General features: G+C 42.9%; 1 protein-coding gene across 2 annotated transcripts in view; it reads right to left on the bottom strand.

Moving 5' to 3' along the window:
• The window catches only part of LOC133505327 (coatomer subunit delta), a 42,914-nt gene extending 27,473 nt beyond the window's left edge, over window positions 1-15,441 (bottom strand). Inside the window, exons 1-5 of one of the 2 annotated variants that reach the window (XM_061828470.1) lie at window positions 15,237-15,441; window positions 13,639-13,726; window positions 13,463-13,552; window positions 3,206-3,385; window positions 42-247 (exon numbers count right to left, since the gene is read on the bottom strand). In XM_061828470.1, the coding sequence (XP_061684454.1) occupies window positions 42-247; window positions 3,206-3,385; window positions 13,463-13,534 (458 nt within the window). In that variant the 5' untranslated portion in view covers window positions 13,535-13,552; window positions 13,639-13,726; window positions 15,237-15,441. Of the gene's footprint in view, window positions 1-41; window positions 248-3,205; window positions 3,386-13,462; window positions 13,727-15,236 lie in introns of both variants that reach the window. The other variant, XM_061828469.1, reaches the window with a different exon arrangement.
• Between the last annotated feature and the right edge of the window lie 393 nt (window positions 15,442-15,834).

Genomic DNA, 15,834 nt, shown 5'->3' with positions numbered 1-15,834 from the left:
ACAGTACAAAGAAAACGTGAGTGGATTCTCATTTCCTGTACCTGACTTGAGCTGGTGTGATCTTGGGCTTTTCAGGCTCGACAATGGTTTCCGTGATGATAGATCCTGAAGAAATGCTAGTCATGCCACCGCTGCCAAAGCCACCAAAAGCTGGTCCCTTCTTGCCAGAGCGTTCAGCATCCCTTCTAGCCTGTTGCAGCTCCTTGGCCTTTCTCCTCATCTCAGCCTTTGCTTCTCTTTCCTGGGTCTATGAGTCAACAAAATATGATTTGAAATTCTGTGTTACCTCTACTTACGAAAGTCTCTAGTAACAAAGATTCAGGTTACGAAAAACCTTCACGGAAAATTTTGTCTAGTTATAAAAGAAGAAATTCAGGATATGAAAGGAAAAAAGTGGCGAATGTAAACATCCTGTACTGTATCTTGATTTAAAAGCGGTGCGATAGAGCTGCTCTTCCATTGGCTACTGGTAGAGCACTTTCCTGGTATCACATTGGCTAAGAGAAATAATCTTTAGCCATGACGCACATCCTGTCTCTTGGTATGTGTGGCCATGTAGCATCTTCCTTGGCATCACATCCCTCTATTGTCTCGGAGCAACGTCAAATTTTAATTTTTTTTTTTTTTGGGGGGGGGGGTGTCCAATCTTTACCTGTATGTTCATGGTCATATGCTCACACACACTCAATTTCCTCACAGATTTACTCATCTTTTTTCACCATGGGCCCCCAGAAATTGATGGCCAGTGCCATCATGCTGCTGCCATGTGGCCTCATGCTGTTGCTGCTTGACTTGAGGTTCGAAGTGGCGTACGAACCTGAAGCTGAGGATATTATTTCACTGGGAAACGCTACGGAGGACATAAACCAGTTGGTTCACCATGACGACTTTTTGATTGAGAAGCGAGGACATCGATGAGTTGGTTCACCACGAGGATCTTTTGACGGAAAAGCGAGGACATCGACTAGTTGGTTCACCACCAGGATCTTGTGTTAACTCGGAAAATGTGACCAGTTGGGCGATTGCTCACTTGGATGACATTTGCCTTGCACATTCTAAAAATTATTTAAAGCAGTCAAAGGCAGACAACCTTGATTGGTACTTCAGGAAACATCGAAAGTTAACGTTATTTTTTTGTTTGTTTATGAAATGTATTAGTTTTACTGGAATTGTGTGCGTGCATCTGAGGACGCCACAATGCCTTTGTGCTCCGCACGTACTCAACGCCAAAAATAAATGAACAATTTTATTTATTATTCTTTACATCAGGGGTGCCCAGACTTTTTTTTTTTACCCCAAGAACCCAGCCTCTCGCGATGTATTGAGGAGGGGTGTTTATGCGACTGCCTTGGAGAAAGCAAAAAAAGAGAGACCGTAAACAGGAGGCCAGCTTGCTAGAATGCGTAATGATGTGTGTGCGATCGACATATCTGCCACACCTGAATCAAGCAAAGAGATGGATGATAGGCTGACGTCTTTTTTTTTGGCACACCGTCACGCCATCGACCAAAACTGCCTCAGCGATCGACACATGAGCATTCCTGCTTTACATCATGTACACTTTGAACGCTTATTTTTAAGGTAAATTAACATAATTTTGTATTTTTATGTACATCCTGTACACTTTGAATGGTTGATTTTTGGTGACGGGGAGTCAGGTGGCTTAGAACGGATAAGACTATTTACATGTAAATGAGACTACTTACAAATGTTTCACTTTACGAGAGGACTAAGTAGAGGCACCACTGTACTGAGTAGGGATCGCAAACGGTTACAATTAATCAGTTATAACCGGTTTTCGATTGTTTAAAACCGAAACCGTAATCGGACATTGCGCTATTCAACTTTTTTCAAGAATGTTAAAACATTTTTACAAAAAAAAAAAAAAAAAAAAGAGCAAAAATTTAACTTGCACGAGTGCGTTGTTGAAAGCCACATTCAACAAGCTTGTTTGTCAATATTGTATACAAACTACCCCATTACCGCAGAGTAAATTAACGATCGATGGTGTAGTGCCGGAGAAAAGGAGTCGGAGGCGGAGTGTCGGACACAGGAACAAAACTTGTTTTATTGGCAGACATCAAAACACTACTCGCATAACGGTGGGAAATCTGTGAACTCGTCACTCCGGAAGAGCAACAACAAAAACAGTCAGTGCGGAACCCCGCACCCCAACTCGAGGTCCCGCGGGTGAATTATGTAAACACCACAATGGTACCGATTTTAAAACCGGTTAATTGTTTTTCTGCTACAGGTGTTCGGTTAAAACAGATTATGAAAAGTAAGCGTTTTTTTGCGATCCCTAGTACTGAGTAATACACTTTCAATCACTTTTTAACTCACTCCCTTCATATTGTTGGAAAGCCCAGGCCCACTTTCATAGTTTTTTTTTTTTTAAATAGCCTCTGACAACACGCACAGTATATTGAGCATCATCAAAGGCCTATTTTTTCCCATGACATCCGCCAGCCAAAAGCTTCTTAGTAAACTGCATGTCATAGACAGGTTTGGGACACCTTTAGTTTATACTTCGCTTCCTAAGCAAAAATTGTGGCTTCTTCATTGCCGTACAGGCGATGATTAATGACCTTTAGAGAAGCGCAGACACGGTGTTAGGGACAGTAGCAGTTAGTAGCAATTCAATGGCAGCCCCTGTGCTCTTGGTCAAATGAGCTTCCAAAACTTAGGAGAGCCAATCACTTTCTGGATTACTTAGATGCTGAATTCAAGATAACCAAACGCTCTTTCACTGGCAAAATTCGAGTAACGTAAACAGTCACATGTCGTCTTGTCTTCTCCGGATTGTGGACTATTTTTTACTTTGCCGTAACGTGGGGACACAGTAACTGAAGAAAATGTGGCTAAAACATAATACTTGTCATCTTTGTCACCAATCTAATGAATCAAGTAGACAGTTGGATTTTCAACATACAAAAACTTGCAAAAGCGCAAGAATTGTCTGAATGGAACAGGGGAGGAGGATGCTGACTGAAAGGTGAACCCGTAGCGAGTGAAAGTTGAAAACATAACATGAGGATTCGTGCTCAATAGTTGTGATATAGTCATTATATACCTCTCCCATACAAAAAAACACTATGTAGCAAGCATATTCCATATATCCCCCACCCCTTATGCCACAGCAGAATAAAGGATTATAAAAAAAAAAATTACAGAGAAATTCCCAGACCCAACTTGATGAACTCACCTCTCTTACAGCACGGAAGACCTTCTCCTCATGGGAGTCCATCTCTGTGAAGGTGCGGATTTGAGCCAGGTTGACATTCTCTCTGTAGCCCAAAGCTACAATCTCATCAAAGGCAAAGATCAGGTCAAAACAGTGCTCTGAAATCTCACTCTCCTCCAGTACACGGCAGTATTCTGGGATCTGGACAGGCATAAAGGAGATACTTGACAGTTGTTTGTAGGGTTTATATGATCGGGATTTTTGGGGCCAATCAGTGAGAAAATCGCTAACCAATCATCTATCCAATTACGAGATGGACCATTCTATTTAATTGATTTGTTAATTTACTGTATGTACTTGTGTACTGTACACAGTGTTTCCCATTATTCGCAGGAAATACATTCCTTACACCTCTGCAAATAATGGATGCAGGGGTGTAATGACCCATTTTCGTCAGCCTTTCAAGCAGAAATGCATGTTCAACTTAGATGGGGCCCATCTGATTGATACCTGTTTTTCACAAAATTGATTACCTTAGTGATTGAATGTCAGAGTACTATTTTTTTTTTTTTTTTTTTTTTTTTTTTTTTAAACACACCCCTTTCAACAAATTGCCCAAACACACAACCTTAAAGTGTATTTCAGCACCCAATGCACCTTTTGGGTAATATACAGTTTTGTTTTGTTTTTTTAATTCAGAATTTGAATCTGAAATCAGTTATGAAGGAAACCATTTTATTTTTAGTTTATCGGCCACAAACAATTGCACATTGCGTGATCCACTGGAAAAAATACGACAACAGCGGAATCAGACGACTAGACGCGAAACGTCACTCAATGAAGTAAGAATAATTTTATTGTGTTGTTTTTCCATAATTAAAAGATGTTTCGCAATAGCTTCGTATATGTTTCGCAATAGCTTTGTATAACCTAAAAGACGATCGCAATAGCTTTGAATAACCAGCAATGTCATAAAAGGATGTTTGGATAACCAGCAATGTCATAAAAAGATGTTTTTGTGTTATATGATGTCGTGCAACGCCATCTGTTGGTAACAAAGAATAGTGTGGCGTCAGGCGGGATGAATTGGCCACTCACCCCTCCTTCCGCACACGCTTAGAGTATAAAAGGAGAACTTTAGATACTCTCGGGAGAGTCTGCTGCGGGTTGCGTACGGATGCCCAGCCGGTATTGAAGCTGCTCTCTACCTGGAGTGTTGGCTCTCCCTCCTATTGGCGCACGGTAAGAGCTGGATATTCTTCTAAGAGCTGATTGGATATTACTTAGCTTCATACCACGTGATTTGTGCTTGTGCTTGTTACCATTTCTGTGTGGGACCAATAAAGTGCCAATTGTTGGTAGCCAGAAGTGTGTCTTGTCTTCATTTCTGAGTGCCTATCTCCGACGAACCTATTAAAATTTGATACCGAACTCCTGAGCGAGGTATCAGAAATGTTTTAAAACATTTTTGGCGTTGTCGGCAGGATCGCGGAGAATACATTCAGAAATGGCTTGTTGCTTTAAGAGCAAAACTGTTAAGGAGGTGGAAGTGGCCTCAAGTTTTAAGTGTAAAACTGTGAAGGGAGCGGAGGTGGCTCCCAATGAGGATGGCGTCTCCGACTGGGAGAGCCTTGGATTTGAAGAAATAGGGAAACTCCTCAGACGGTACGGGGGACGCCCTAACCGTGGATAGGAGAAATTCCCTTGGCAACTCCACCGCTGCTACAGCGCATGTTAAGCAGGGTGGATGTGAGGGACAAAGCCCCGCTGGGTGGCGTCCGAGAGATGTGGATTTTTGCCGAAGCCTGGAAGGAAAGAACAAAGGCTTTGGATAAAGTATGCGCTTCTGAAATGCAAAAAGATAAAAAGATAGCGCAACTTGAAGAGAATATTAAAGCGCTCGAATCTGACCAAGCTAAAGCGCAGAAAATCTTGGAGAAATCAGTGGCTTTTATTTCTTCAATGGCGCGCGAGAAAAGTAATAAAAGACCGCGTCGCATCGACCCAAAACAGGTCCGCTCTTTCGCTGTGGCACTCCAGGAAGACTGGGAGCCAGAGGGATGGAATGGCGACATATGGGGAGATGGCGACATGCAATATGGCGGGGAAATGAAACCTCAACCGCTGTTTCCACAACTTGGACATCTCCAAGTTAAACCGATCTCGCGGAGACGGGAGGAACAGCATGTTGTCTTGCCCGTCTTTGAAGAACAGCGAGATGAGAATAATGTACCTATAGTTGATAGGGAAGGAAACCCTATAATGAGGCGAATAGAACAGCCTCAGCCGCCGCCCAGAATGACGAAAACAAAAGAGGACTTCTCTCAGGAAGAGATAGCCCATTTAACATCAAAGTATCGACAAAAGCAGGGAGAACCAGCTGATTCTTGGCTCAGGCGGATGTATGAGGAAGGAGCTGACACCATAGAGCTTGACTCAGAGGACTTTTCGCGATTTGGAGGCTTGAGTTCAGATTCTCGAATGAATGCCGAGTTTCGTGCAAGCGGGAGAGCAATGGCGGCAGGTGATTCTTTTTCGCTATTTGCCTTGTATGCTATGACAGCGCAATCTGTGTATCCAACGTGGCATGATTGGCCCGAGATCAAAGGGGCTTGGGTAACCATCCGCGACGCAATTCACAGAATGGGGAGATTGTGTACGCGCGAGTCGATATCGCGAGCGGGTCATGCTTTTATTGATGAAACAGCAGTGCCAAAGGTGGTGCGTGATGCAATGATTCGAGACGCACCCCCCCACTACAGGTCTGCGATACTTACTATTTTGTTAGGAGCCGTCGATAACAGCTTCAGTGACGTAAAAACGCGCTTGTTGGAGTTGGCGACTTTGGGAGATTGGGGAGACACAGTACATCAGCCTTGCCCTGAGAATTACAGGTCTGAAACAGATGGCAAACGACCGCGCGCGAAACCGCCCAAAGCCGGGAGTAGTAGGCGGGAAATGTGGAAAGCACTCATTGTAGCGGGAGTACCGGCAGAAGAAATTGACGGGCTACCCACAAGTGCCTTGGCTGCAAGATGCAAACAAAGGGGATTGAAGGTAAATTGCTTGAGCAGGGGATCAAAGGGTAAATCAGAAATTGCTCAGCTGGCCACCATCATAAAGGGAATGATGACGCCGGCAGCTCAACCAACAGCCCCCCCCTTGGATGCATTTGAGGATGAAGAAGAGGAAGAGGAAGATACAGACTCAAGCGACGACATGCTAGTAGACACAAGAGGCCCCAGCTATGTGGCTGCTGTGAGAAAGGGCCGAGCGAAACCCAAGAGTAAGGGGAAAAATAAGGACAAGAGGTCACGTACCTTTGACCTCCTCAGCTAGGATGGAGGACAAACTCAGTCAACCAGCCAGAACAAAATTATCAATCGATGGTCAGTTGGGGACATCAGACCCCATGTTCAATTGGACACGGAAACCCTGATAAAATGAAGGGTGAAAATGTTCCACTGCGAGGATTGGGGGGACAAATTGTAAATGGAAAAGCAGTAATTCTTCCATTAAAAATTGGGAAAATGCCATTATGGAAATTTGAAGTGGTCGTCACCCCCATCCCAGAGTGGATAATTGGAATGGACATCCTGGCTGGAATGACTTTGTATTTGAGAATAGGTACATTTCAATTTGGAACAGGAATTGATGTGCGGACAATATTGGTGGGAAAGGTAAAAATGACACCGTTTCCCATATCTTTGGGGAAAATGCAATCAGGACCTCCTCTAGCTCCGGAAATTATAGCTCAGGGGTCTGATGCCACAGTCAGTGTTTTATATCAAGGAGAGGAAAAATGGGTGAACGTACCCGTGAATAAATGTTACATGCGAGAATACTAATCATGTTTTCTTTTGTCAATAGTGGTAACCATATCTGTTGCAGCTTGGTGGGTGCTTGTTGAAGTGGGAGCTGCTGATTGGACGACCCTTGACGGGAGGACGCAGAGATGGAGGACATCCGGCGCCGAGGAATTGGAAATGACTGGGTCATCTGCCTCCTTGCCGTTGGTGCCATGGTCCAACTCTCCTGGGGAATGACCGAAGGTCATGCGTGCGAGACAAGCCAGTTCATCGGGATATCATCGAGGAACGACTTGGACGGCAATTGCAGAGGAGGATTTCACCATCGGGGAGGTTGGGGATGACGGTGATTTGAGGTGGGGGTATGTGGTCACGGTCATTCAAACACACTTGACTCCAATTCGTGACACCTGTACACACCTAGCTCAAGCAGTGGTTGAAACCAAGATATACTGGACAATTCACTTTCCCCCGATTCCGATATGTAACAGAATAAAAAGGGCATGGTATGATACTTTGTTGGGGGGAACGGGAACCGTATTGGGATTGGCAAATACTGCTGATAATGAGGTAACTAGGACCATGCTGTCCAATACTGGAGAACACTCTGCCAGGGCCTTGCATCAAATAGGGGTTTGGCTTCCTAAAGCTCTGGTGGGACAAAAAGAAAATGCAAAACTTTGGAAAACAGTGTTTAATTGGGATATCAAATTATGGGACGAAGCAGAGAACGTGCTTCAGAACTTGACAGAACAGAGTAGCTGGACAGTATGTAGTATTCAAACTCTACACGCTGCGGCTCAAAAGGAGTCGTTTCTAAGGATAGTTACGTCGGGAAATTATCAAGAGTGGCGGAAGGTTTGGAACATTTCTGACTCTTTGTGGTTGACATTACATCCCGAACACACCAAATGTAACAAAAATAAATGAACGGGGTATTGGACCCAGTACAACGTGACGACAACAAAGGTGGTTTGTAAATATCAGGTTTTGCCTGTTACAACGACAAGTGGATATTGGTTTTTACACATGGACGGAGAGTGGTTTGAACCAAAAACCAACAAAACCTTTAAATCAGATTTATGTGATTTAACAGACCAAGGGTTGGCTTGCAGATTACAACATGCGTACTCGAATCCGTGCCTAACCGACTCAGAGGTTGTACTTTGTGATTGGACTAGGGAGCCAGCCAGAGAGATGATGTGGCAAGTTGGACCGCATACTCTCTGTGTGGCTACAACACAAAATAACCCACAAGTACCTTCGGTTCCTTTTGTAGGATGCCTTCAAGATGTACACATATGGCGCTGGGGAAACATGACGTATCGTTTGACTAACTATTCGGAGTCCCGCAGGTTGACTGCGGTCCAGTGGGAGGTACTACGCTCCCCCTGGTCAGTGTCTCTGGAACGATTCAAATGCGCATTGGAGAGTTCTACAGACATCCAAAAACTCATCAAGTCACATGCGTCTAACATTTCCAGTCTCATGGTGTCAACTATGGTAGTAAAGGGGGAAGTAGTGCATGCCGCTAAATTAGTACAACAGGCTTCAGCTCATCATTGGTGGGACATCTTCACAGGAATGTCCTCCACTGCGCGTACTACTTTCTTGCCACCCTTGATCGTGTTAATGATTGTTATTTGTGTGCTTACGCTATGCAATATGGGAACTTGCTATTATGTGCGACGCATCCGGCTTGAGGTAGAGAAGGAAATATATAATCGCCTATAATCAATTGCTTACATTTTGAATGATGGAAAAACAAGAGTGGAATGAAGTAAGAATAATTTTATTGTGTTGTTTTTCCATAATTAAAAGATGTTTCGCAATAGCTTCGTATATGTTTCGCAATAGCTTTGTATAACCTAAAAGACGATCGCAATAGCTTTGAATAACCAGCAATGTCATAAAAGGATGTTTGGATAACCAGCAATGTCATAAAAAGATGTTTTTGTGTTATATGATGTCGTGCAACGCCATCTGTTGGTAACAAAGAATAGTGTGGCGTCAGGCGGGATGAATTGGCCACTCACCCCTCCTTCCGCACACGCTTAGAGTATAAAAGGAGAACTTTAGATACTCTCGGGAGAGTCTGCTGCGGGTTGCGTACGGATGCCCAGCCGGTATTGAAGCTGCTCTCTACCTGGAGTGTTGGCTCTCCCTCCTATTGGCGCACGGTAAGAGCTGGATATTCTTCTAAGAGCTGATTGGATATTACTTAGCTTCATACCACGTGATTTGTGCTTGTGCTTGTTACCATTTCTGTGTGGGACCAATAAAGTGCCAATTGTTGGTAGCCAGAAGTGTGTCTTGTCTTCATTTCTGAGTGCCTATCTCCGACGAACCTATTAAAATTTGATACCTATTAAAATTTGATACCGAACTCCTGAGCGAGATATCAGAAATGTTTTAAAACACTCAAAGTGACAACATGGTGACCAGTGGAGTGCATTGTAAGAACGACGGAGACTATTCTGAAGGGTCCCACCAAGACAGTGAAAAATAAGAGCTTCATAAAGGGGTTAAAGGTTATCAATTTGAGCCAGTTAGACAGCACACGCGTTGGAATGGAGACAAAATGGCTGGGCAAGAAGCAGCAGCCAGACTCAGGGGGCACCATATGGCTCGTATTGGAAACAGCAATTGGTAAGCATTTGTGAAGTTCTTGTTTGGTTTAGTCATAAACTGATAAAAAAGTAAAGGCTTCGATATCCTGAATGTATATACGGAGTTTTCAGTCTTGTTTTGAAAATAGTGACTCGACTTCCTGGCCGTTCATTGTCCAGTGCGATGGATCTGCCTGACTAGTAGTAGCGATTGCTTGGAGGGTTCAACGATTGTTGGCCGGTCCGGGTTGACCCGGGACAGGTCTCCCGTGCTGAGCCCATCGCCATCGTTTGTTGTATGGTTGCATGTATGACAAATTATCAGCAGTATCATGTGAGTCACCATTTTGCATGTACGAGGCTGGTTTATCACACCAAAAAAAACTAAAGATAAATAGTCCACAGTCTAAGTCGGTGTATTTTCACAAGCAAGGATTTCAATGAACGAAATCCATTTAAAATGGTGTCAAGCTAATTTGAGAGCAACAGCTGGTCCTAACTTGCTTGACTATCAATGTACAGTGAAGAAAATAAGTATTTGAACACCATGCTATATTGAGAGGTCTCCCACTTAGAAATCATGGAGGGGTCTGAAATTTTCATCATGGGTGCATGTCTACTGTGAGAGTAAGTTTTTTTTTCGGCTTGTCCCGTTAGGGGTCGCCACAGTGTAACATCTGAGATGAATGCTTATTTTTGGCACAGTTTTTACGCCGGATGCCCTTCCTGACGCAACCCCTCTTGGGGAATAGAAGCCCCAGTGAGATACGAACTCACAACTCCTGAAACCAATGCTCTACATAATCTAAAAAGAAAAATCCAGAAATCCCAATGTATGATTTGTATGATTTATTTGTGTGATACAGCTGCAAATAAGTATTTGAACACCTCAGAAGACCAATGTTAATATTTGGTACAGTAGCCTTTGTTTGCAATTACAGAGGTCAAACATTTCCTGTAGTTGTTCACCAGGTTTGCACACACTGTCGGAGGGATTTTGGCCCTCGACGTATTGCAGGCATGAGGATTTCGGCAAGTATGGTAACCGATCTTTCGGTAACGTTGGTTTTGTCCTGGGAAACGGTGGGAAACGCTTTTTCGGTTCCCATTGATAATGCTCATGGGAACCGGTTTTTACATGTACTTTAGAATAAAGCCTTAGCGGGCATGAGCATTTTGTCTTTTACGCTTAGCAACCGACATGTTTGACTAGCGTTTGAGTGACCCGGATATGAATAACTCGACCTTGCGCATGCGCAGCGCAGAAGCGGAAACCGGTGCTGTTTGTAAACCACACTGACAAAGCTGGGTGTTTTAATCATTAAAAATAAAGGGGTTCATGTAGGTTTGTTTTAAACAGATTGTTGTATTTCGTTGAGAACTTGTTTTACATTCCACACATGGGCGAATTTTATTAAAAGTAAGCCCTGAGATCTGGGAAACGGACTTTCGGTTCCGTGTTTTCTCGGGCTGGGTAACGACACGGTAACGGAACCATCGTTTTCGTGAAATCCTCATGCCTGTATTGGCCACACCTGAATCGAGCGACGAGGTGGATGATAGTTAATAACGTCTTTTTTTTTTTTTTTTCTGTCACACTGATCGACGCAATGAGCACTACTTGTTTAACTTAATTTCCTTTGACATGGCTCATGATGTTGATGACTTTTGCCGTTAATGCACTCGCAGTACGTGAAGCAGCTCTGAACATGCGCTTTCAGCCTAACTTCCATATATGCTCAGTACAGTTAACTTGCATTTCCTTTTTCTGAGTGAATAGTGATTTTTTTGGCGCAGGCTTGTTTTGTTAACATTTAAGAAATAAAAATTAATGTCAAGACTACACATAATAAGCGACGTCTTTCAATATCTATTTTTTTCTACTCGTAACAAATTAATTTTATGTTGTATGATTTTTCGTGCTCGCTTGTGCAATTTGCGAGCACGGAAGCGCGGTCGTGCGCGTCAAATGTGAGTGACTGCGGAATCTTAGTCCAAAAAGAAAAAAGGTGGACTCCGAGTATTGGATTTGTCGTCAAACGGATGATTTTTGGTATATTATTAATGAAAACCCCATAGTCAATATGGCCCCACGTGTTTTTTCACCACAAAACATGATTTTGACGTATACAGCTTTTTGTAACTCCCGCCATGAAAATTTTCTCAGGGATTTGTTTTCGAGAAGAAGCAGGAAGTGACGTTAAGGACAGCGGCGCCCACTCGTGGACTCGTTTGTTTCCATGAGTTTTACCTCCGGGAAGGTAGCTCGTTGTTCCTTCGTGTTACCCAAAATGCCGGCTCATTGCATTGCTGGACATTGCTTGAACACTCGGGAGAATGAAATTACCCTTCATAAGTTTGAGAGAGACCCTGTTCGTTGTGAAAAATGGATTCCACGGGTGCAGAGGACGAGAGCTTCGTGGGTTCCAAATAACCAGTAGGTATGTATACAGCTACTAAAAAAAATTAATAGTTTGAGGTGGACCACGTAATCAGTCTCTGTCATAATGTAGCAAAAGATCCGCATATGAAATGTGTTGATATGCGCATATAGCTACTTAAAAAAAATAATAGTTTGGGGGAGACCACGTAATCAGTCTCTCTCATAACGTAAGAAAAGATCCACGTATGAAATGTGCTGATGTGCGCGTCGCCCAGCCAACAATCTCTCGATAGTGTTCATCGCGTACTGCGACAACTTGGAACATACCCCTAAAAGCAACATAGCTCGGCTCCACCTCCTCCTTATATACCACCACTGGCTCCGAAACTCAGCCACACCGGCGGAGGCGCCGCGTTCAGCGGTCACAGCTTCTGCGAAGGCTGCGTGTCGGGCGTTGCAATGGGGGCGGCTCTGAAGAACCCAGTCGAGAATGCGTTACTCAGTCGCGTGCACGCATAAAGCGCCCCAGCTCGACTGTGACTAAAGCAGCACCGCTCGGCTCTGTCATAAGCCACACCGGCAGGCTGCGATGAGCCGTGATGGCTCATCTCGGCCGCGGGAGTGGATCGGACGGGATGCGGTTTGGCCGTGATCGGATATCATGTGAATATGGCTCGAAACAATAGTGTAATATTGCCCGGAGGGCTCGAAACAGTGTTATATTGCACCCGTAACTTCACTCAGTTGTGTGGTGTTGTCCTTTTCGAAAAGAGCGTTGGTGTCAGAAGGGGCGTCGGAAAAATGCGAATATCTCTGTTGTTCGGCTTCCATAGTAGCAGGCACTGCGCGTTTTCAACGGCGGAAATGACGATGACAGAAAGGACAGAGAAAGCGACTAATATGGCGACCACTTAGATGTCGAGGGACACTCAATTGCGCAACTTTGTGCATGGATGACGCACTCTCCGCTCACTTTTTTTTTTCATATAGACATTGAAGTGAATACTGTTATATGTATTTTTATTACAATATCTATAGGGATGTCAGTGCCACTTTAAGTTTGACATACATGTGAAACTGTTTACTGACATTGTATGATCATTGTTCACAGTTGTAATTCACAATGCACAAAAATAAATGGTAAACTTGGGCATAGTGTTGAAACTGCAACTACTTCCTACTACTAGATCCTTCTCAAGTATTTCATGATGTATTTTGTAAAAGGACAATTAATTAAATATGAACATTTTACAATGTATTTGTTCTTTTTTGCATGACAACAATGGGGAAAAAAAAAAAAAAACTCCATTGTTACTTCTATGTAATTACGCTATGATTTTTCTGGTCAGGCCCCTTTGAGATCAGATCAGGCCGTATGACCAAAAATTAGTTTGACACCCCTGGTCCAGACCATTTAAAGTGAATTGGGTGTACGCAATAACACAGAAGTGCAATGACCAAAAAAAATAAGGCTTACCACACGAGAAAAGAGCCTTAGTGTCTCAAGGTCTTCAAGGATGTTACTGTTCTTGGTGGTGATGAGGACCATGTAGAGCTTCTCCAGTGGCTGATAAACATAACGGACACTATCTGTTTCCACAAAGGTATGCTGCTTTCCTGTGTTCATTAGTTTTGGGAATGCCGCAAGGAGACCTTCAATTCGTGTCCGCGTCATATCGACAAACTGTCGTGAAACAATGGCCTTTCCAGCCTTGGTGCAAACCGCCGCTGCCAACAGCACCTGCATATGACAGATTGTCATAATGTAAGTTACATACAACACTCTGCTGACAGACTCGCAGAACTTGCACAATAAAGATACATTATTTCAAACAACCTTGAGACAAAGGTATATTAAAGAGCTAAAACTGCAATGTATAGAAACAATGATTAAACCTAATAAAAGAACAATGAACAAACCATCTTCTGATATATCTGATATATTCGGCCGCCTTGAACTTTTCAAAGTTTTGCCACATTTCAGGCTTCAAACAAAGATAGATATATATATATATTTTTTTTTTTTGGTCAAGAATCAACGAGTGGGACACAATAGTAAAGTGGAACGAAATTCGTTGGATATTTCAAACTTTTTTTTTTTTTAAACAAATAAAAATCAGAAAAGTGAGACATGCAATATTATTCGGCCACCTTGTATTAATACTTTGCAGTGGTCTGATTCCCCTTTCAATCCAATATGATTGTTTGCACAGTGCTTCTTGAGATGTTTAAAGCTTGGGAAATCTTTTTGTACCCAAAATACGGCTTTAAACGTCTCCACAATAGTAACTCGGACCTGTGTGTTCCTTGGTCTTCATGATGGTCTCTGGATTTTAAACAGACCCTGAGACTTATCACAGAGCAGGTGCATTTATACGAGACTTGATTACACCCAGGTGGATTCTATTTATCATCATCAGTCAACATTGGCTTTTTCAGAGATCCTCACTGAACTTCTGGAGTGAGTTTGCTGCATTAAAAGTAAAAGGGCCGAATAATATTGCACGCCCTACTTTTTAGTTTTTTGTTAAAAATGTTTTAAAATATCCAATAAATTTCGCCTCACTTCACGATTATGTCCCGCTTTTCGTTAATTCTTGATAAAAAAAAAATATAATTTTAAATCTTTATACTTGAAGCCTGAAATGTGGCGAAAGGTTGAAAAGTTCAAAGGGGCGAATACTTTCACAAGGCACTGTTTAAAAGCGGACAATAGCCACTGTCACTAAAACGTTGTGAAAGTACATGAGATTATGAAACTTTCAGATATAATACGTAGGAATGCTTGTCAATTCAGCGGTAAACGAAAACTGGGAGAATGTAACTTCTACAAAAAAATAACATGAAACGAATAAAAGTCGTTCACTAAGTAGATGTTGACAGAACCTTAACCTATTGTGTAGCTATTTAAGAAGGCTTCTGAGTAATATCCATAATGACAAGTGGGTTAACTTTAACAAGCAGACAGGAACGAGTCTGTTCACGTCAGCACTGCCAGCACACAACAATGTCCACCATTCAGCCACAAAACTGAATTTCAATCACTGAAATAAAATCAGGTAATATTTACAAGTACACGAAAACGTCCTTCGGATCACTCAAAATGTACAAAGTAGAATAATTTCGCTGTCGTAGACCTCTGCTGAGTGTTATCTCGCATTAGTTAGCCACCTGCTTAGCCGATGTTTTGAAATACTAGGCCCAACGAAACGTATTTGACTTTGTGGATATGATGGACATTTCTTACTCACCATTTTTGTTCCTCTCGTTATAAAATGACTGCCTTCAGTTTCTTGTCTCTTTTTGCTTCGGTTGTTTCAACCACTCCAAATATGCAAGGGACGACGATCCAGCTCAATTGAGGATAAACGCTTGCTCGCTAGCCTAGCGTCAAGATGGCAGCAGTACAGAGCCACGTCTGCACCGGAAGTGCAGCGGCCACTCTCCAAAGAACTGACGTGGTGCCTTCAAGTCCTCACGTGATTCTTAATGCTAAGCTTCAGAGAACATTGCTCTCAAATTGTCACTTCCATCTTACATTTACGGGTATTGTGAAAACGAAGTCGGAGACGGCAGAACCTGAGCATGTTCATATTGCCCTAGCAGCGGCAACGACTGAATAAAAGTACTGTGCATAACCAGCTGGACCACTAGACTATCACTGACCCCCTTGTTAAAAAGAAAACAGTCGAAAACTACTCTCATCTTGGAATTTGTTAGTCATAAAATTCAAAATGAGTGTGTGGTGGTCTACATAATTCACGCACGGGACAGCATGTTAGGTTACGAGGTTCCGCACGGACGGTCTTGTTCGTTACACTTCCGGTGTTAGAGAGTTCCCGCCGTAAT

Source organism: Syngnathoides biaculeatus, chromosome 8 (assembly GCF_019802595.1).
Source record: "Syngnathoides biaculeatus isolate LvHL_M chromosome 8, ASM1980259v1, whole genome shotgun sequence".
NCBI classification, from domain to species: Eukaryota; Metazoa; Chordata; class Actinopteri; order Syngnathiformes; family Syngnathidae; genus Syngnathoides; species Syngnathoides biaculeatus.
This window is presented reverse-complemented; position numbering and strand designations above follow the sequence as displayed.